Raw genomic sequence first — 21241 nt, forward strand, 5'->3', positions numbered from 1 at the left:
AGACCCCTTACCCTACCCGAAGCCGCCCGGTTGGCCGACGAGTATGCAGACGCCCGCAAACCCGACCCCTCGGTCCAAAAGACAGCTCCCCGAGTAGAAAGCCGCCCCGTCGGCCCTACTCCAACCACCCCCGCTAATCAACCTAGCTACAACACTTCCTCCCGCTTCGCCCAGTCCAGTGCCACGGACCGCCGGCGGTGCCATAGGTGCCAACAGGTGGGCCACCTGAGAGACAAATGCCCACTAGATCCAGCTCGACAAGCTTCTTGGAGGAAGCCCGCTGAAGGGAACACCCGGCCCTTTACCTCAGGGGCCCATTGCATTGAAGACCAGCCCCTGGGGGAGGAGCAATGGGAAATTTTGCACGAGGCCAACCCCCTATATGCGGCTGCCGTAGACAACCGGCAACATCACCGACAAACAGTTCGAGTAAATGGACAAGTTGTCAGTGGATTACGAGACACTGGGGCCACCCTAACATTGATCCAACACGACCTGGTCCCAGAAAAAGAACATACTGGACAAACGGTGGCCGTTAGAGTGGCCGGGGGTGCGGTGCATCGTCTCCCCACGGCCCGAGTGCATTTGGATTGGGGGGTGGGAGCTGGCCAAGTGAATGTGGGCCTGATGAAAGGGCTACCAGCGGAAGTCCTCTTGGGAAATGATTTGGCCCCTCTGTTGTCCGCTTTTGCCCCTCAAGGCCCTGCTGGAGCCTGCCCTGTCACCACCCGGGCTCAGGCTCGTGCCATTGGAATCGGTCCGCCGGTCGCGGAGACCCAGGTAAGATCTAACCCTCCGACTGTGACCTTAGGACAGACCCCCTTAGACTGGGATACCCCTGAGACTTTTGGGAGGGAGACGCGGGAAGACGTCACTCTACGAAAGTATAGGGATAAGGCTGACAAAAAGGAACCAGGGACAGATGGGGAAAGCTACGAGTGGGTGGGGGATAGACTCCCCCAGGAGCCCGCAACAGGTAAAAACCCCGTCCCGCAGAAGCAACTAGTGCTACCGAAAAAATACCGGCAAGAAATCCTGAGGATCGCTCACGATATACCCTTAGCTGGCCATTTAGGAGTACGTCGCACGGGCCATAGGATTACCCAGAATTTCTTCTGGCCAGGGTTTAACCGGGACGTGCGACAATACTGCAGAACCTGTGACACTTGCCAACGGGTGGGTAAGAGGGGAGATCGCCCGAAGGCTAAATTAATGTCGATGCCGATCATTGGGGAACCTTTCTATAGGGTCGCCGTCGACATTGTAGGCCCCCTAGCGCGACCTAGCCCATCCGGTAAGAAGTACATTCTTACTGTGGTGGACTATGGGACCCGGTACCCAGAGGCAGTACCCCTGTCAAATATTGAAGCTGTGACGGTAGCCGATGCATTGGTTAAGATATTCACTCGGGTGGGGTTCCCTAAAGAAATCCTATCCGATCAGGGAACCCAGTTCACTGCCTTACTCACACAGCAGTTATGGAAAGTGTGCCACATTAAACCCCTGCTCAGCTCCCCGTACCACCCCCAAACTAACGGTCTCTGTGAGCGCTTTAATGGGACTCTCAAACAAATGTTTACGGACGGTTGCAGAGACTGGGAGAGATTCTTACCCCACCTGTTATTTGCGTATAGGGAGGTCCCCCAAGAATCTACGGGTTTTTCTCCCTTTGAGTTATTGTATGGGAGGAGGGTGCGAGGGCCCCTCGATCTCATTCGGGACCACTGGGAAGGGGAAACCGAACAAGCAGGGACGCCTATTGTGCCATATGTCCTGGAACTCCGGGACCGCATGGAGCAACTCTCCCTATTGGTAAGGGAGAATCTCCAGGCGGCCCAGGGGCGACAGAAACGATGGTACGATAGGGGTGCCCGGCAACGACTATTCCACATAGGGCAGAAGGTATTGGTGCTAAAACTGGTGAAGGACAACAAACTGCAGGCTGCGTGGCAGGGTCCTTACAAGGTTCTAGCCCAACTCTGTGATACCACCTACCTTATTGCCAGCTGTGCAGATGAAAGGATCCAGCGATGTGAACATGTTGAAGGAATACCAAGAAAGGCAGGAAGATATTCACGCTGTTTGTGCCCCAGCTACGGATGACCCCGAAAGGTTACCCCTACCTGACCTGCTAGAAAGGGAGACTCACCCCGACCCAATTAGCCTAGTGAAGCTGGGAGATCGACTGAACCCTACTGAGCTGGAGCAAGCTAGACAGCTCCTATGGGAGAAACAGAGTACCTTCTCCCAGGAACCAGGATACACCACCCTGGCCATACACAAGGTAGAAACCCCAGGGCAGGCCCCCCTCCGACAACCCCCTTACCGTATTCCGGAAGCCGTCCGGGATGGGATGCTAAAGGAAATACGGGAAATGACCCGGCTGGGGGTCATTGAGCCATCAGACAGTCCCTGGGCCTCTCCCGTAGTCCTAGTCCCCAAGAAAGACGGAACCACTCGGTTCTGCGTAGACTACAGGCGACTGAATGAAAAGACTACCACTGACGCTTACCCCATGCCCCGGGTAGACAAATTATTAGATCGCATAGCCAGGGGTAACTATCTCTCTACCATAGACCTCTGCAAGGGTTATTGGCAGATCCCCCTGGCCGAGGATGCCGTCCCCAAGTCGGCATTTGTCACCCCGTTTGGCTTATACCAATTTAAGGTCATGCCATTCGGGATGAAAAATGCCCCGGCTACGTTCCAGCGAATGGTGGATCGGCTCCTCGATGGATTCCAGGAGTTTGCGTGTGCATACCTGGATGACATTGCGATCTACAGTGAGTCTTGGGAAGAACATTTAGTCCACGTAGGAGTAGTACTAGATAAGATTCGGGCCGTGGGCCTGACACTAAAACCCGAGAAGTGCCATTTAGGAATGGCCGAGGTCCAATACCTGGGTCACCGAGTAGGGTGTGAAAACCAGAGGCCGGAGCCTGCCAAGGTTGAAGCAGTAGCGAACTGGCCCACACCTAATACTAAGACCCAAGTATTGGCCTTCCTAGGGACCGCCGGGTATTATAGGCGTTTTGTCCCTGATTATAGTACGATAGCCAAGCCCTTGACTGACTTGACCAAGAAGAATTTACCTAGACAGATCCTGTGGTCTCCCGCTTGCGAAGCTGCATTCCAATCTCTCAAACATGCACTTGTTAATGCTCCTGTCTTGGCTGCCCCAGTACCTAACAAACGTTTCCTTGTCCATACAGACGCTTCCATGTATGGACTGGGGGCTGTGCTGAGCCAAATCGGGGAAGATGGAAAAGAGCATCCGGTCGCATACCTCAGCAGAAAGTTGTTACCGAGGGAAGTGAGTTATGCGGCCGTAGAGAAAGAGTGCCTGGCCCTGGTATGGGCATTGAAAAAACGAACCCCTTATCTTTATGGACAAGAATTTTCCTTGGTAACCGACCACAATCCATTGGTATGGCTTAACCGGGTCGCAGGAGACAATGGCCGATTGCTAAGATGGAGCCGTGTGACAGACCCCTTTTGGAGTAATAGATACCATCTCAGAGAATTGCCGTTGTACTTGGATTATTGTGGATTTCGGGTACTTGTGGATCCGTACGGTACACGCAGCCACGTGGAGAGAACAATGGGTCGCGGCCATTTTGACCGCATGAACTAATGACCGAACACTCACGAACTTTCCACACGACGAATTTCAACCTTACCGGTAACGTACGCCCATGCTGGTCGACAGATCCAAAGTACCGAACTAGAGACACCAGATCCAAGAGAGAGTTTTCGTTTATGTTATATGGTTCCTGAGTAAATGGTGCAAACGTGTATCTAGCGAACAGCCCAACCGATCTAGGGGATTTTCACGTATATTGTTCCCTTAGATCTCCGTTCCCTAATACACGTAGTACAGTGCATTTTCGTTATATATTGTGTGTGTTATTAAACGTGTAATAATCGTGAAATATTCTGCCCGGTACAGTGGGAGTGACTCCCACTGTAAATGTATTATCTCCTCCGGATACGGGGAGGAGTTGTTGTACGGCATAAAAGCCCGAGTTGCAGAATAAAGATTATTCCTACTTTGACCCTCAACACAGAGTCTCGTCTCGTGCTTGGAGGGGATGGCTATTATGCGGATTCGTATTTGCTGGGAACCTGTTATGCTTTAGCTGACTTCATCTTGGGGGGGAAAGGACACCTTCTCAGCGGCGTAACCCCCTACTACACCGGGGTGCCGCTACACCACTTCTACACTGTGACTCCTTCTTTCAACATCAGGCATACTGGGTCCCGATTGTCCGACCGCCGCCCAGACAGTGTCTGGGTCCCGCTCACCGGACTGCCACCCTGACAGGCGTGAAGGAGAGGTCGGAGTCAAAGAGAACACAGAGGGAGTGAGCACCATTGACTTGGAGGGAGACAGGCCATCCTGACAGGCGTGAAGGAGAGGTCGGAGTCAAAGAGAACACCGAGTCAGTGAGCACCATTGACTTGGAGGGAGACAGACACAGGAGTAGCAACACTTGGGAGGGAGGAAAGACCAGAATTTCAATTTTGGTCAAGTTAAGTTTACGGAAGTGGGCAGCCATCTAGTTAGAAATAGCAGAGAGGCAGTCAGAGACAGTAGTCAAGAGGGACGTGGCGAGATCAGGAGAGGACAGGTAGATTTGTGTATCATACGCATAGAAATGATATTGGAAGCCAAAGGACCTAATGAGTTTACCAAGGGAGGCAGTATAGATAGAGAACAGTAGGGGACCAAGGACTGATCCTTGGGGGGGCACCAACAGAGATAAGTTGGGTAGAAGAAGCAGAGCCAGACAAAAAACACTGATAGAGCGCTGCGAGAGGTAGGAGGAGCACCAGGAGAGAGCAATATCTTGTAGACCGATATTACGGAGGATGAGAAGAAGCTGTTGATGATCAACACTGTCAAAAGCCACAGACAAGTCAAGTTCAATTAGGATAGAGTAGTGACCATGAGATTTTGCAGCGAGAAGATCATTGGATACGTTGGTCAGTGCCATTTCCACAGAGTGCTTAGTGCGGAAACCAGACTGAAGTGGGTCTAGCAGAGAGTTGGACTCGAGGAAGTCTGTCAATCTCGCATACAATGAGTTTCATTTACTACCTCACAAAGTAGGGCTCTTTTGATTACATTGTTCATAACATTAGTTAATGTTTGAGGCTCTAGTGCACAAATTTCTGCACAAATGTTGTCCTTGAGCAGTTTGTTCACTTACATCCGCTCTTTCAGATATCCCCACAAGAAATAATCAGGAGCTGAAAGGTCAGGCGAACAAGTAAGTCAATTAATCTTGGAATTTCTTTAAATTAACCTCACACTGAACAGTTGTGTTAGGATGTTCATTGTGTCCTTGGCTGCACTGGCAATAGCCTCATCCTGTTGACACCACATTTCAGTATGACTTTCCTATTTGCATGAAAATAATGGACCTTCCATTTTAAAAATAAGACTCCGTTATAACATTTACCAACAACAACAAAAATGAACTACTAACAAATAGGTTATTTACCTGTCAATTCCTACTCTGGATTTTTTGCCTACCCTTTGTTAGGGTCCTGCAGACACCCATTGTGCATGTTTTGTTGTTTTGTTTTTCATGAAGAGGAAGGTTTTATCACCGCTATCCATAGCAAAAATTGGCTATTTATTGCTTCCATTATTTTCATTGTTGTTTTTAATATTGTATTGCAGTATACTGTTTATCACAAGGAATGCCATTGTTAAAATTAAATAGCAATAATCTGAAGTGTATTTGTGCCCATTTTACCCATACATCCCTCAAAATAGGAAAACAATAACAAAAAAAGTGAGGAAATAAAAATGAACAAGCAACTCAATATTGCTAGTACTTGCAGGTCAACAGAATGTTCTTCAAGTGGTTTCTCTGTATAAAATCAATTTATTAGAAATAAAATGTCTTTGCTTTATTTCTTCTTTTTGTACTTCTTTTTAGTAACTGCAAAATATATATTGCAGCAACTGATGAATTTTGGAGCATATCCTCATTCAATGTTTGCTATCCATTTCATAATAGATTGTTGCAGTCAAACATATCTGTTATACTTAATTACAACATTCATCCTTAATAAAAGGAACATTTGCTGCACCAATAAGAGAGACTTATGCAGAATGTTCATAATAATCTCTTAAGCTACTTATAATAAAGAAGTGTATTGTAATGTATGAATATAAAACCATATGTCTTTTATCCTTTAATAATGAACTGGAATTTTTACAACACAAATAAAACATAATTAGACACTGAAAATCTGTTGGCAATGATGCATTCAACTGTGTATACATCTGTTTTTAAATACATACCATATTATTCCTTTAACCCCTTAAGGACCAAACGTCTGGAATCAAAGGGAATCATGACATGTCACACATGTCATGTGTCCTTAAGGGGTTAAACTACAAGAAAATAAATTAATTAGACATCAATCTGTTATGAGGCTAATACTTAGCGTAAGCCTTGATCTGAGAGTTAATGCTTGCCAATCCTGGCACTTGCTCACAATGGTGTCCTGGTTATATTTATATGGGGAACCCCAATGCATTTATCTTGCCATAGCTTACAATTTAGTAAAAAAGCAAAAATTCAATATGTATTCATTTATTTTCTAATCAAACAGTGTTTTATCAGTTTTTTGCTAGTTAGAACTATAGCAGAATGAATAACTTTGAAAACATTTTGCATTTAATTATACTTTATTTATTGCTTTATTTTGATAGATATTTACCACAGACTCCAATCCATGTTCCCAAAGACACCTAGCCCAAATAATAACTGGACATAACGATGCCAATTCCGCTCCTAATACCCATAGGGTTAGATGGTTTCCAATCTCTCAGTCGCTAAAGAGTCCTTCCCCTTAACCTACATAGCACAGATGATGCATTGTCCTCTGATCTGTATTAGATAAAACTAAGCTACCCTACCTCCAACAGCCCCAAAATGCCCTGCTCTCCGCTGTGGCATAAAAACTGATTAATAATCATGTAATACTCTGTTCTGATACAGTAGATAGCATGATTGACAGCACACAGCTACTTTATCAGCTAACCCATGCTGCAAGCCCAGAGAGTAGTCTACTAAGACAACTTTTTATTTTTGCCTGAATTAAATGTATATTTTGCGAGCAGCAGAGACTTTTTACAAAACAGGCAAGTTTAAAAAAACAGCAGAGTTTGAAAAAAACAAAAACAAATTTAGTTACTTTGGCTCAATGAACTGTCAATTGTTTTTTTTACTCACACTTCTACATAGAGATATCATGGTATTTAGCATTCCATTAAGACAGAGGAAGAGAGGGCTTGGAAAGCAATTACTTAAAGCATTTTTTGGAACATTGTGATAAGTACCTGGTTAATAACACTGCAACGTCATGATGCGCTGGGTGCACATCGCTCTTTGGATTTATGCTCTTCTGCCATTTACAAAAGCTGGCAAGGGTATGATCAGCATGATGAACTATTTTGAGTCCTTCCTGATTTAAAAGAGGTCATTGCAGATGTTAATCATATCGATGTCATAATTGAACATTGATAATATCAAATAACATTCACATAACACAATATTCAATGCTTAATGAAGACACGTATCGGTCAAACAAAATATTCACTACAAGAAAATATATTGAAAATATTTACTTATCTGGACTTGCCTGTAGGCATGGAAGAAGATAGCAAGATGAAAAAAAGAGCATTGTTGCAGTACCTTGTAAAAACATTTTATTGGACTGTATTTTGCAATGGCATGCTTTTTTGCCCATTGCTTCATTTGTTTCTCTAAGCAACTTTCTAAAGCAGGTGTAGGCAGACTTCGGCACTTCAGGTGTAGACTAAAGTGCCGAAGGTTGCCTACCCCTGCTCTAGAGCTGTTAGTTCCTACAAACATGTTATTACAATTTAATGCATGTCTGTTTGCGTGCATCTGCTTAACTCAAATGATATAGCTTCTCAGCATTTGTCTATCTTTATGGAATGATTGTACCCAGCTAGCAATATATATTAAAACTTACAAAACATAATTATTTACCTCTTCCTCTTCAAGTAAAATCAGACGGACCACTTTAATATGAATTGCGTTGCCAATGCTTGGATCATGAAACAACCCTGCAACCTGTTTTAAACAAAGAGAGAGGTGTGATTATTGATTATTTGTAACTAGACAGAATTAATTGTAACAGCAGCTAATGCCAATCAATGTTTCCAGTTTTCAGTGTCCTTTGAAACTGAAAAGAACAAAGCATAATTGCAAAGCTCTTTGAAGCTGTTACTTCCTTCGTTCTCTTTCTTTTCTCGTTATTTTATTAACAATTTACTGGAACTATTAAAGATAGCCACATTTCATATATTATTACTTGTAGAGTAAAAAATAGATAAAAACAACAATGAAAAAGCTAATACGGAAGAAGGAGAATTAACAAGTACCAACAGGGTTATTAACTAAATTGAGAACTTAAAGTGAATTCAAATTTAAGCCCAAAGTATTGAACTGAAAAAATACTTCAAGTCAAATATGCTTCCAGTTCATCTACTCTGGGTTCAAATTTGAAATAAATGTCAAATTCACTTTTAATTCCCATCAGATCTCATTTTAGTAATAAAATCCCTGCAAACATATTTTAGACTGCACGTATGCACGTTACGATGTTGATATAAAGCAAATACTATTTGGTTCAAATTGCTAAATATTGAAATAAACTTCATTGGTTTCATAATGATGATTACACTGACGATAATCAATGTAGCACTGTGCTTCCGAATAGCACCTACTTTTGTCCTTATGAATCTTTCTCAAAATAACAAAGGTTGATCTTCATGATAGTTCATGTTTCAGATCCAAATAATGCGTGGTTGGGTTGTTATTGGGATGTCTATCATTGTCCAGTGTCACTATCTGGCATTGAGGAACATGTAAATCAAGAAAGCTGGAAGTCCATAGCTGTAGTATTTGTTGTAGAGGAGAACACATGTAATAGAACAGACACTAATCAGGTGCTACACAATTAGGGCTGTCTCCAATCTGACTCTCTCATAGCAAATACAGAACTATTGGGCACTCTGGTTCTCTCCAATTGCACTTTTGTTAAATATCACACCATAATGTTTCAGTTTTAAGAAGAGCCTTTTTCAAACAAATGACTGTGTTCTGATGTCCAAATGATTAAACTCCTATCATATCCTTTACATTTGTATTTCCAGTAATGTATATTAATTAAAACAACATATGCAATATATGTTATCATTATTTGACGTTTTACAACATTTTAAATTTTGCCTTGTTTAAAATTAACAAACATCCAGTTTAAGAGAATGTTTCCACATTTGCTCAGCAACAGAAAGGCATCTCACTATGTATCCATATTAAAGGTTACACACTGTACTGTAATTAGATTTTTATAATATGTATCATGACATCAGTTTGCACATAATAAGATTTTTCCCTGCATAGCCGGTAGATATAACATATTGTTATTAAATCTTCCTAATTGCCTGTAAGGCAGGTTTACCAATGTTCTGGATAGTTAGATTTAAAGAAAATGTCTATATTTTATGCAGTGTAATTCAGTTTTATGCTGGTAAATGATGTCATCTGTAATATAGTCTAAAACGGTTATTGTTGATTTTGTTCATTGTGTTTAAAGGTATCAAAGTTCATTAAGTATCTTGATTTTTACATCTTTTGACAAGTGTAAAAGTTTTTTACATATATATAAATATAAAGAAATAACCTACAAACATATAACTTTGACATAACTTAGACACAGTACAGAGACAGATACAGACCAGGAGCAACCTTTTAACTTTATCTTTTAGGTTTTCTAGTCGTATCTCTTAAGAATTCAATATATTAGATTTAAAACTTTTGCGCAAGGTATACAAAATTTGTTTGTCTATGTTTTAAAATTTTCCCAGCCATATATCAAATAGATCTTGTTTTTTGTGTTGTTGGTGGTTGAATTGGGCAATTATTTTTCCATACGAAATTGGAATTTCATTTGACTTAAGTAATGATTTTTTTTGGAAGGAAATATTAGATTTCCAGTTCCTGGCAATCACGATTTTTGTCGCAATAAGACAGTGAATTCACAAACATCTGTATTCTTTTGAGATTACATCTAATTTCAAATGTAATAAAGCTGTCTCTGGGCACCATTACAAATTTTCATCGGATAATACATTGAAACTGTCAAATGCCTACTTCCAGATTGATTTGACTAACGGACATGACCACTAAATGTGTGTAAAAGTACCCGACGGATTTCCACATCTCCAGCAGTTCGGGATATAATTAGAATACATTTTGGATAGTCTGGATGGAACTAAATACCACCATGTATATATTATATTGGCATTCTATTAGAGTAAGACAGTATATATGTTTATATAACTATCATAATGAAGAACACCATTCAAATTCTGAAATCTTCAATTCTTACTCCTTGTTCCAGATATTTATTATTTTTAATGGTTTATCATTTATGAATTTGATCAACTTATTAACCTTAGAGGTAATTTTTTTAACCTTCTCATGAAAGAACATTAGTTTCAGATGCTTTTGAACTACTGTTGAACTCTTTAACAGAATTGTTTTTAAAAATATTTTCATTCTTAGAAAAGTAAATATTTCTTTATTTGATATTTGGTATTTTAATATAATATCTGGAAAATATATTAAATGGCAAGTCTTTAAGATTTTTTTTGTCTTAAACCCATATATTTCTTTATTTCATCCCATGCCTGGATTATTTGAGCTAGTATGGAAGATTTCTTGAATCCGTGAATTCCTCGCCACTATTACACCATAAAAAAAAATGTAAATAACTATACATATATATAGAATAAAATTACATATATATATATATATATATATATATATATATATATATACATATACATAAACCAATAGAAAGGAGTGCACTCAAGAGGACTTCTTAGAAAAAATCTGTTCAGTTTATTTTGCAAACGTGCAAACATTCAAAGACGATCAAGTCGATGTTTCAGTCCTCGAAGGACTTTTATCAAGACAGTGAATAGTGGGAAAAATGGTGATTTAAATACGGTAAAGCAGAGTTCTGATTGGAGAGTGAACTATACGAAAGAGAGGTTGTGATGTCATCAGTGCTGTGTGAAAATTCAGAGAGCGTTATCCCGGATAGAAATTAACCCTATTGAGTGTGAACTAGTGATAAGGATGTAAAGAAAATGAGCTGCCAAGATACGGAAATTCCGCATACTCCGACGTATTTAAAACACAAGGATGATACGTAAAGAAAGGAGGATAAGGGTGCCACCCCAAAATACAGATCTACTAGAGATCTAAGGAGTAAGTACACATATACAGATACCGGACTGGGATGCTTTTTTTCACAATCCACGGCGGCATTTGGTCGCCTAGCAACCACGTTTTTTCCCCCTGTGATATGTCATAACGTGATGACGCAATCGCGGCTTCCAGCACTTCCGGGTTAGTCTCGGCTTGCAGGTGATGGGTTCACGAGATTTCTTCTCACTTCATTGGTAAGTCACTTAATTGTTATATGAATATATTGTCACGTGTGTATGTACAGTGGTCTTGAAAAAGACCTTTAGGGGTCGAAACGTCGATTTTGTTCACCTAAATAAACCAGTTTCCACTTCATTGAAGACCTGTGAGTGCACCCCTTACTTTATGTTTGTGTATATATATATATATATATATATATATATATATATTTTGTTATAAAATTCGGCTGTGCTGTATAGTGTTCGTTAAACAATATAATATACATATGTCAATGTAGGCTTTGGTAGCACTGCATGCAGTCTAAGAGATTTGAACATGAACTAGGTTTGAGTACAAATTGCAAAACTGAGACTGTGATTATAGTGTAATTGGAGACCTCAGGATTTACAATGAAAAAGCATTCATAATATAATTATAAACATTTGAGTTTCAGTTAGCTATGCCGAAAGAGCTTCAGTACCTGGAATAATTAAATGCTATTATTTGTGAGAGGTGTACTGGGAGATACATTGTAAGAAAATGACAACAGGGGATGAATTGGGAGAACTGTACTGAAAATCAAGGAAGCCTATTGGGGTACTTTTGTAATGACATGAAGGGGTGCTGCCCTGGAACAGCACTGTCACTTTAAATGTGGGAACCCATTCAGCAAAGAAATAAATGCCAAGACACAAATAATTAGGATAAATCAAGAGATATATATATTTACAGGAAACGAAAGGAAAACGCAAAACAATATATATACATACACATACATACATACACACACAAAATATATACAGTAAATCAAAATTAGCACTAATCGTGCAGGCAACAAATACTGTAATAGTCCTTGGGTATAAGGGTAGGATTGTGCAGCTACCACGAGTATCAGGTAGGGCACAGGTCCAGAGTCACAAGACAAATATAGTGATATCAAGATCCAAAGGAGAATCAATGAACATATCTGCAGGGACAGGATCACTGGTAGTAAAGCCGGGACCACGGAACCAGAACACAGGATCGGAGGACACAATAACGAAGGACCAGGAGGACACAATAAAGCAGGATCAGGAGAACACAGGACGAAGACCAGGAGACACAGGACACAGGTCCAAGTCAAAGTATGCAGGAGCCAGGAGCACAGGGAAACAGGAAACAAAAGGCAATGTGGCAAGGAGTGAGGGGAGAACCCAAACTAAATAGGTGCTAAACAAGGACCAGGTGAAGTGCTTAATGAAAAGAAATCAGGAACAGAGCCAAACAGAAACAGTGGTGAGTATGAGTACTGCACGAGGGCAAATCAGCTAAGGAGTGTTGTGACAACTTTATTGTATTTATTGACTGCTGGTAGGCAGAGAGTATTAATTTTGGGTTTACAGAAGAGAGAGGAATTAATCCAAGGAGCACTGTTAGTGCCAGTACCAGTGGTATATAAAATGTTGAGGTTAGCAAAGAAAGTGAAATATACTTTGAGACAAAGAAAGCATTTGGTGTATGTTGTCATTATGAATGTGGAAGTGCCTCGAGTGGACATGGTTTTATTAGATGTAGTTTTGCTAGACAGGAAGTGGGGACTATGTTGTCCTTGTTTTTTAAACCAACCTGGCTCTATCCTCCTTCCATGCAAGCCATTACCTTCTTATTATATTACAAATCAACCATCATATTCTACACTGTTAACTCACAACAATCATAATTCAACTCACTGCAACTCACAGTACTCTGCCTCTGTATTCACACTAACCCTATCATCACTTATTCCTTCCCACTAACCACTGCACCCCTTAAAGCCATGCTCTGCATAAATACTCCTCACGCAGTTACACTATCACAAGTATTATACGTTTTTCTGGCATACTATTCTTGCAATAGTAACAACTACTACTACAGCAATAGCCTTCAGTCAGAACACTCCCAACCACATGTACTCCAACAAATAACACTCACCAAATTCCATTACACATTTTTTTTCCTCTGACCATCACATAGTGTCTGATTAATCACCTGAAGTTCAAAACTATAACCTTATCTCCTTGCTTGTAAAGCTGAGCAGATTTATCACCAACATAATTTGAAGATGTGACATTTACAAATGGTCTGTTTATCACATTGGCCTGTATACATGATGTTGGTTTGTAATTTCTTGCACTATGCATTCCATTGCCTTATAAAGCATACACATCCATTTACAAACTTTAGCATCTTCTTTTCATAAGGCAAAAATGTGGTTCTTTGTTGAGCTCATTTGCATACGCCTACCCAGAATCCCCTGCAACAGTGAGATTACTGTGGTAAAGTGAGATTTATGTGGTAAAAAACAAGTCTTATGGCTTGTCTTGTGTGTGTATTTGTGTTTAACATTGCATTAACTATATATATATATATATATATTTTTTTTTTTGCACAGCCTGGACAATCAATATAAAATGAATAAACATGCATTGCTGTGCATTTCTTTTCACAGAACAACCAAGATGCTCTTGTGAGACATAAGAAAAGCAATTCATTGACTTTCTCGTGCATGCAAGTTTTGTTAACTCATATATTTCATTTTCCAACAAACTGGAGGAGGGAAAAGAGTAAAACATGAAAATCTTCAATGTAGCGAGCAATAAAAGAATGTGTATATTTATATATTTGTACATTTTAAAAAATATATATTATAGTAGAAAAAGTGTGTATTGCTGAAGAAAAAACTGGTTCAGTATTTTATTAAAATATTTTTTAAAGATATGGCTTTTTACTGCTGAGAAATAGCACGACCCCTGTTTTGCCGACTACATGAAATTGTAAATCCAATCTAAGCTTGTTCATGAAAAGATAAGTTTTCATATTTTACAACTGCAATAAATCATTTTTAAAACGAAGTTAAACAGAGTAATGATTTCAGTCACATTTAAAGTGATGAATTTTGCATGTTAAAGACACTGTGTCTTATAATATAACAGCGTCTCTTTTAATTTCACAGTCATTTTGTATTTATTTACATCATACTAACTTTTGTTAATGAATGCATAGATAAAGAATTATTTCCAAATAAATTATACTTACTTCCACACTTGTTCTCTGCAGTGATACACTGTGTGTCTTAAATTCCCAACATTCAGTGCTCTCTTCTCTTTGTTAATGCATTTATATTTAGGTGTGGTTATTTTAAGAATGTCTTTTGATCAGTGCATTTGCCTGGAATTTCTGTGTAAATGCATGAAGATGATGTTTTGTTTATTACAAATGCTTTTAAATGGACAGTCCTAGACGGGAACTAACTTTTTTTTTAATTTGAGTATATAAAATAATAATTAAAAACATAGATATTTAACTGCTGTGTGCACAGGCAAGTGTAATAAGTAGACAAGACCCAGTCTAGAAAAGGAAGAGAATCCAACAATCAAAGCATATCATTCTGGTGTAGATTTTTTTTTTTTTAATTATACCAAAAACCACGGCCCATCAGCAGTTTAAAGGTCCAATAATCACAAAGGATGAGTAAATCTGCTCAGGTATACTGTGGCTAATATGTGATTATTGACAATCTAGTTGCCATTTTGTGAATGGGGTTGTTTATGTCATTCCACGAAGACTGATGCTAACCTAACTAGGACTTGGAAAATCATCCTTCATAATAGTTTCCGGACCCCAAAAAACGTTTAGATTGCTGAAATCCTTTATGTGTGATGAGTGGGTCCTCTTTTTCATTTTACAAAAAGTTTAGTTTTCAATAGAATGTGGCATTTTTATAAATAAAAATTGCTACAAACCCCTGGCTTTCAAACAGACATCTGGTCCTCTTTATGTCCTGGTTGTTTAGCTGAGTGGAGCTAAGCTCAAGAGTAGGGTAATTGTCCAGAGCACCTTCCTTTCAAAAACCTCTCATTGAGCTGTAGGGGAGGACTCGCACAGGCAGCAGACCAGTGATCTGAGATTTTTGGAAACTCCTTTTAGATATATGCCCAATAGAAAAATGCATAATTAGATTAACACATGTGATGTGAAGATACATTTAACCAAAGACTGTTTCTGTATCCTCCAAGATGGTATCACCTGTAATATTAAGTTTGGCATCATCATTGCTGTACAAGCCAAGAGGATGCAAATGCAAATGAGAATGTCGATGTGATCCCAAGGAATGTTAATGCAAATATATTAAAAGGGTTATGACTTGTGTGGCGGTACTTACCTCACCTGGGAGCTGGCCGGGGTCCTCAGATCGAGCCGCGTATGGCTCGAGCAGTCCTGCTTCCACACGCGCCGCGCATCGCTCAATTTTCCCTTCTGAGCGGGCCGCGTGCACTGGCCACTATGAGCGTTCACGCGGCCTGCCTGGCACTATGAGTGCGGCTCACATCATGAGCGTGCTCTTAAAGGGGCAGTGAGAGACAAAACTAGATTCAGGCTCCCATTGGTCCACGTCATTCTGATGCCCCCACACACGCACGTTTTGGGGGCGTGGGTATGACATGGGCCAATCAAATGTTGGTTAAGGATATTTAAACTTTCCTAACCCTTTCCTCTTTACCCTATTGTGGTTTCTGTTTCAGTGCGTTCTCTGATCTCTGAATTTATCTTTAACCCTTTCCTGTCTTGTTTGCCCATCTGTCTGATTACCATGTACATGACTCTGGCTAGTTCTTGTTTTCACTGTCTCTCTGCTACCTCGGCTCGTCACTGATTCTGCTTTTTCTCTGTGTAACGTTTAGTCTGGCCATTCTAATACGTTTTCTAGTCTAGTTTCCTAGTCTTGTCCTTTTCCATCCTAAATGCTGCATGTTGAGGTTTTACACCGTGACAACTTGCATGATATTATCCCTTTCATAGCCATAAATAACCATAATTCCTTCACTGTACAGTCTATAGACTACTGTACTGCTTATTATTTAAAGTATTAAAGCATTCAGTGTAAAAGCAAAACTAAACAATAACACAACATGTAGGCTTTGATATATACAGCAACATTAAAACAGCCATCATAAAGTTAAAATTGACCTGTCAATAAAATGATATTAATTCTTAAAGTAACAATGGCTCAGCAGTATTTTAGTAATCTTTTCCAACATACTTGTCATAGAATAAAAATAAAAAAAACTGGGGCCAGATCAACCCACCCTCTTTCTTTGTCTGTAGATGTGTTAAGATTTAAACATATGCAAAATGTGCTCTCAGTCAGGGAAAGGCAATGTACATGCTGGAAAATAGATTCTAAATGCAAAAACAATAAGGAATGTTAGTGAAAATGTATCATTAGAAATAATTTGGTGAACTTTTTACTTCAGTTTTAATACCATTATTTAGTGTATAAAAATCTGTTGTTCATTTAAGTTAACATGTGTACTTTAGCATTATAATATATATATATTTGTCACGGCGTTTATTCGGCTCCACAGGCGAGTGACCGCTCTCAATCATTGCAGTCACATGGAGAGGAGGGAGAGTGACTTACCTGGATCCGGGCAGCATGCCACAATCTACACTGCCACTACAGTCCCCAGCCAGTCCATTAACAATAAGGATGCTGTCCACTACAGTTTCACAACCCAATATAGCTCCACCTTCAATCAAACAGCCCAATTCAGCAAATTAGGAGTGTTGTGGTTTCCACTTGTTGGTAATCTGAGAGTGCGTTCTTGTTATTGTTTATCTGGATTTTGATCTTGGTGTGTTCCTGTCTATCCCCTATTTTGCTATCCTTGACCTTTTGGCTTGTCTATTAATTTATGCTTCTGCCTGTGTCCTTGACCTCAGCTTGTTACTGATTATTCTTTGTACTTTAAATCTGGTAATTCTAAGGCCTGGTAATATCTTTATCTACATTAGTATGTTCTCCGTGTTTAACTTAATTCTGCATGTTGGGTCACTGTATCATCCTAAAATATATTATGGTAAGGTAGGTAGGTTGGAGCAGCATTATGTAGGGACTTGTAAGCAAGCACAAGAATCTTATATTGAGCTCTACATCTAACTGGAATCCAATGTAGGCGTGGGAGGTGTGAGCAAACAGGAAAATGAGCCTCGCTGCCGCATTCATTATAGATTGCAGAGGTGCAATCTGGGAACACATAAGACCACTGAGAAGGGAATTGCAGTAGTCAAGGCGAGAAAGAACAACGGCATGGACCAGCACCTTGCTGCATCTGGTGTTAAATAAGGGCGGATGCAGGCTATGTTTTTAAGATGGAAGCAGCAGGATTTTGCATTCAACTTGACATGAGGGGTGAAGGAGAGGTCAGAGTCAAAGAGAACACCTAGGCAGCGAGCCTGCGAGGTAGAGGTGATGGTGGCGCCATTGACTTGGAGGGAGACAGACACAGGAGTAGCAACACTTGAGGGAGGAAAGACCAGACCATACATCTGCCTAATTATGACTCTCTGATTGACTTTCCATCCCTTTGTTTGTCAAAATGATTCTTTGGGTTCTTTATGATGATCCTCTGAATTGTACCATTTGGAAATTATCTCAGAATTTTCTACAAGATTGTAATTAGAGTATGTATTAATTTAGTAATTAAATTTTAATCTACGGATTCACTTCAAGGTATTAGCTAAAATCCACATTTAAAATGGCGACATTCCATGCAAAGTATAGGAAATCAGACAGTTATCAGACTGGTTATCAAGGTTTAAAAATAATTTCAGATAGTATTACTTTACAGAGAGGGTAGTGAACACATGGAATAGCCTTCCAGCTGAAGTGGTAGAGGTTAACACATGAGGGAGTTTAAGCGTGCATGGGATAGACATTAGACTATCCTGGATAAGGTCCTGGCTAATTAAAGTATTTAGAAAATTGGGCAGACTAGATGGGCCAAACGGTTCTTTTCTGCCGTCACATTCTATGTTTCTATGTTTCAATGTATCGTCCCCAAACTGGCTACTTAGATTCATATTCAGACATTACAATGTTCATGTTTTCTTTTCCAGGAAATTCATAAATCGGTTGAGGCTTGATTTCTAAGCAACTTAACATTAACTCAAAGTTATCTTTGTGGAAGGAAGAACCATTTGGGATAATATGGATTAACTTAATTAATTTGGAGGTTATGTTAACAAAATCCAGTGAATAGTAAGTTTAATGAATATTCCCTCCATTTTATAATCTTGAACACTATTTTTTACTTGGCTGGGAGATCTCACTCTTATCAGTTTTATACTGGTCCAGGTTGTTCCAGGTGGTTATGAGCTTTATAATGGAAAAAAAACAGTCAATACTGCAAGTTAAGCTGCATGTAAAGTGGGAAGTGTTTAACAAGACTCCACATCCAAATTATTAGGTGATAATAATTAAATGTCAAACGAGGAGCCACTGTGACTGTTTGTAGGTAAAATAATGAACTCTTCAACAATATTCTGACTTTTCCATATTTGTTTTTCAGTGGCTTTATATACATATATTCCCATATGCCTATTGTCACGACAAGGGTGCATAATTCATTATTGCACTGTGGAATATTGTCCTTTAATGTAATTTGTGTAGTGCGTAGATGAACTGGCTGGGTGGTAGAGGTGGTATTGTCAATGTCAAAAGGGTTAATTTAATTGTATGGGAGGTCAGAAGGTTTATAGCCTTAATTCCTCTTTGAAGCTTGGACCCCCACAGAGGTCAGATGACAGAAGGGTTAAAGTAAATTGGATAGGAATGTGAAAGGGGTCAGATGGGGTGACCAATCAAAGGCTCTGCAAGGTGTGAGATTCTACACTTGAAAAGATTGAATGTCTGGTACCAATGTAAACTAGCTGGCTTCAGCCATATGGCCTGTACTTTTTAATTGATGAGGTAATTTCTTTGATATGTTCATTAGCCTTGTGTTCAAGTATCATATCCAAAAGAAACATTAATATGTGCCCACAGACTAATTAAGCCTAATTTTTATTATATATAAATGTCGAAGCACCATCTTCTAAACAAGTCTAAAGATGATTGGTTTAACTTAACCATATGGGAAGGGATCGGGGTGTCTGCTATATTGGGTCACAAGTAAGAAGTATGTCGTATCTACGGAATGGAGAAATTGTAACAAATTGCAAGATGAAATTATTATTTCTGTGGCAAGTACACAAGAGGAGATTTAACCAAATGTTTCCATTTGGATTGATGTTGGTCTGAAACACAAGGAGATGGTCACTTATTGTCTCTATAGAAACGTCTTAATTCCACCTCTAGGACAAGCCTGGTAATCCACAGGGTATATATCCAATGATACTGAGGGTTGTAATTGTACTTGCTTGAGGGCCCAGAATCTAATTCTAAGTGAGTCACCATCTTTCCTACCAGAGACCCCCTGGGGCAGAAATTTTACTTTGAAAAGCTGAAAAGGACTTCTGTTATTTCAGCCCTTCTGTTTTTATCTGTCGTTGGTGTAAATAATTTGTTTATCATCTATTTTTTGCATGCACTGTGACTATTTTTTGCTCATAATAAATATTCCTTTATTAAGTTCTGCCTTGGTCTGGTAAAGAATCACGTTACCTGAAGAGACTAATTAGTATTTTGCAATTACATAGATATTGTGCTACGTTACATTTGGTGGGTTTTATTAGTAAGTTTCCTGGGGGACCAAGGCACCCCATTTATAAATTGTCTTGGTGGTGGCAGCGTTAAAATAGTAATAGTTATATTATTATGTTTAAGTGTGGGTGGTGTTTAGGAGGATTTTATCATTATTTGCGGTCTAGTGCAGACAAATAGTGAACTTTAACCCTTTCACCACCACAGCTACGTCACGCACACTCTTGAAGTAGGGTGCGTTGGTGACACCTATATCTGCATATCTTTTTGCTATTGATATTAAATATAAGGAATTTATATTAATACATAGAAACTAGCATTCTAAGTCTAAGACTGTATTATAGATAGACCATCAGGAAAGTCACAACATACTAACAGAATTAGTAGAAAACTCCAATATAAAGAACAAACAAACAAAATACACATTACAGATCCACTGAATGCTTGTCTGTCATTTAACTGCATCATGGATTCTTCATTTGAGTAATGGGTAACCTTGCAATAATATATGACATTATTTACTTGTGTCCTATTCCCCTTTGGTATTGCAAATTATGCCTGGGAATGGATTTTTATATACCAAAACACAACATATATCTTATTTGAATGCATGCATTGTACATACCATGTTCATTATCGTAAATATATAGGACTCCACATTGTCACTGCCATGATATTCAATCATTTTAGTATCGGCAACAACTAGTGTTTCCACCCATCTCTCTTTGCTCACTGATCGTTGTGAAATCTTTCTGTCTTTCCGATGTTTTCTTTCCCACTGTTCCCGTTGTCGCTCTTGTCTGAGAGCAGAACTGAAGCTGTCTACGATTAAAAGCAAAAGATAAGGAATTAACATAGTAACTGGGTCGGAAATAAATGCAAGTTTATCAAGTTCAATATGTCACTTTATCATGAAGATACTTTCCTTCTGATAAACTTGCTAAAAAATATCCAGTCTTTTCTTGATAGTATCTGCAGTATTTCATAGAACGTCCATTGTTGGTAGTGAATTCCAGGGTTTTATACTTGTATATGATATATTGTATATATACAAAACAATACAATACAATGCAAGTATGAAAACCATTATCTTCTCATTTGCTTTTAATAATTTGTAGTTGATGTCTAATATAGTATTCATTGAATACAAATGCCACAGCTGTAACTTTTTATTCTTAAATTGTGATTTTTTTTATTAACAGTACAAATAATCAAATAGAAGGGTGAGAATTGTGTATAAATAAAC

The 21241-nt window shown here is 39.4% G+C and overlaps 1 protein-coding gene across 1 annotated transcript in view; it reads right to left on the reverse strand.

Annotated features, from left to right (window-relative positions):
- Positions 1–21241, reverse strand: part of ADAMTS12 (ADAM metallopeptidase with thrombospondin type 1 motif 12) — a 544067-nt gene that overhangs the window by 264218 nt on the left and 258608 nt on the right. Inside the window, exons 4-6 of the mRNA XM_063453964.1 lie at positions 20621–20817; positions 8040–8123; positions 7364–7488 (exon numbers count right to left, since the gene is read on the reverse strand). Coding sequence (XP_063310034.1) covers positions 7364–7488; positions 8040–8123; positions 20621–20817 — 406 coding nt within the window. The remainder of the gene's footprint in view (positions 1–7363; positions 7489–8039; positions 8124–20620; positions 20818–21241) is intronic.

Source organism: Pelobates fuscus, chromosome 5 (genome assembly GCF_036172605.1).
Source record: "Pelobates fuscus isolate aPelFus1 chromosome 5, aPelFus1.pri, whole genome shotgun sequence".
NCBI classification, from domain to species: Eukaryota; Metazoa; Chordata; class Amphibia; order Anura; family Pelobatidae; genus Pelobates; species Pelobates fuscus.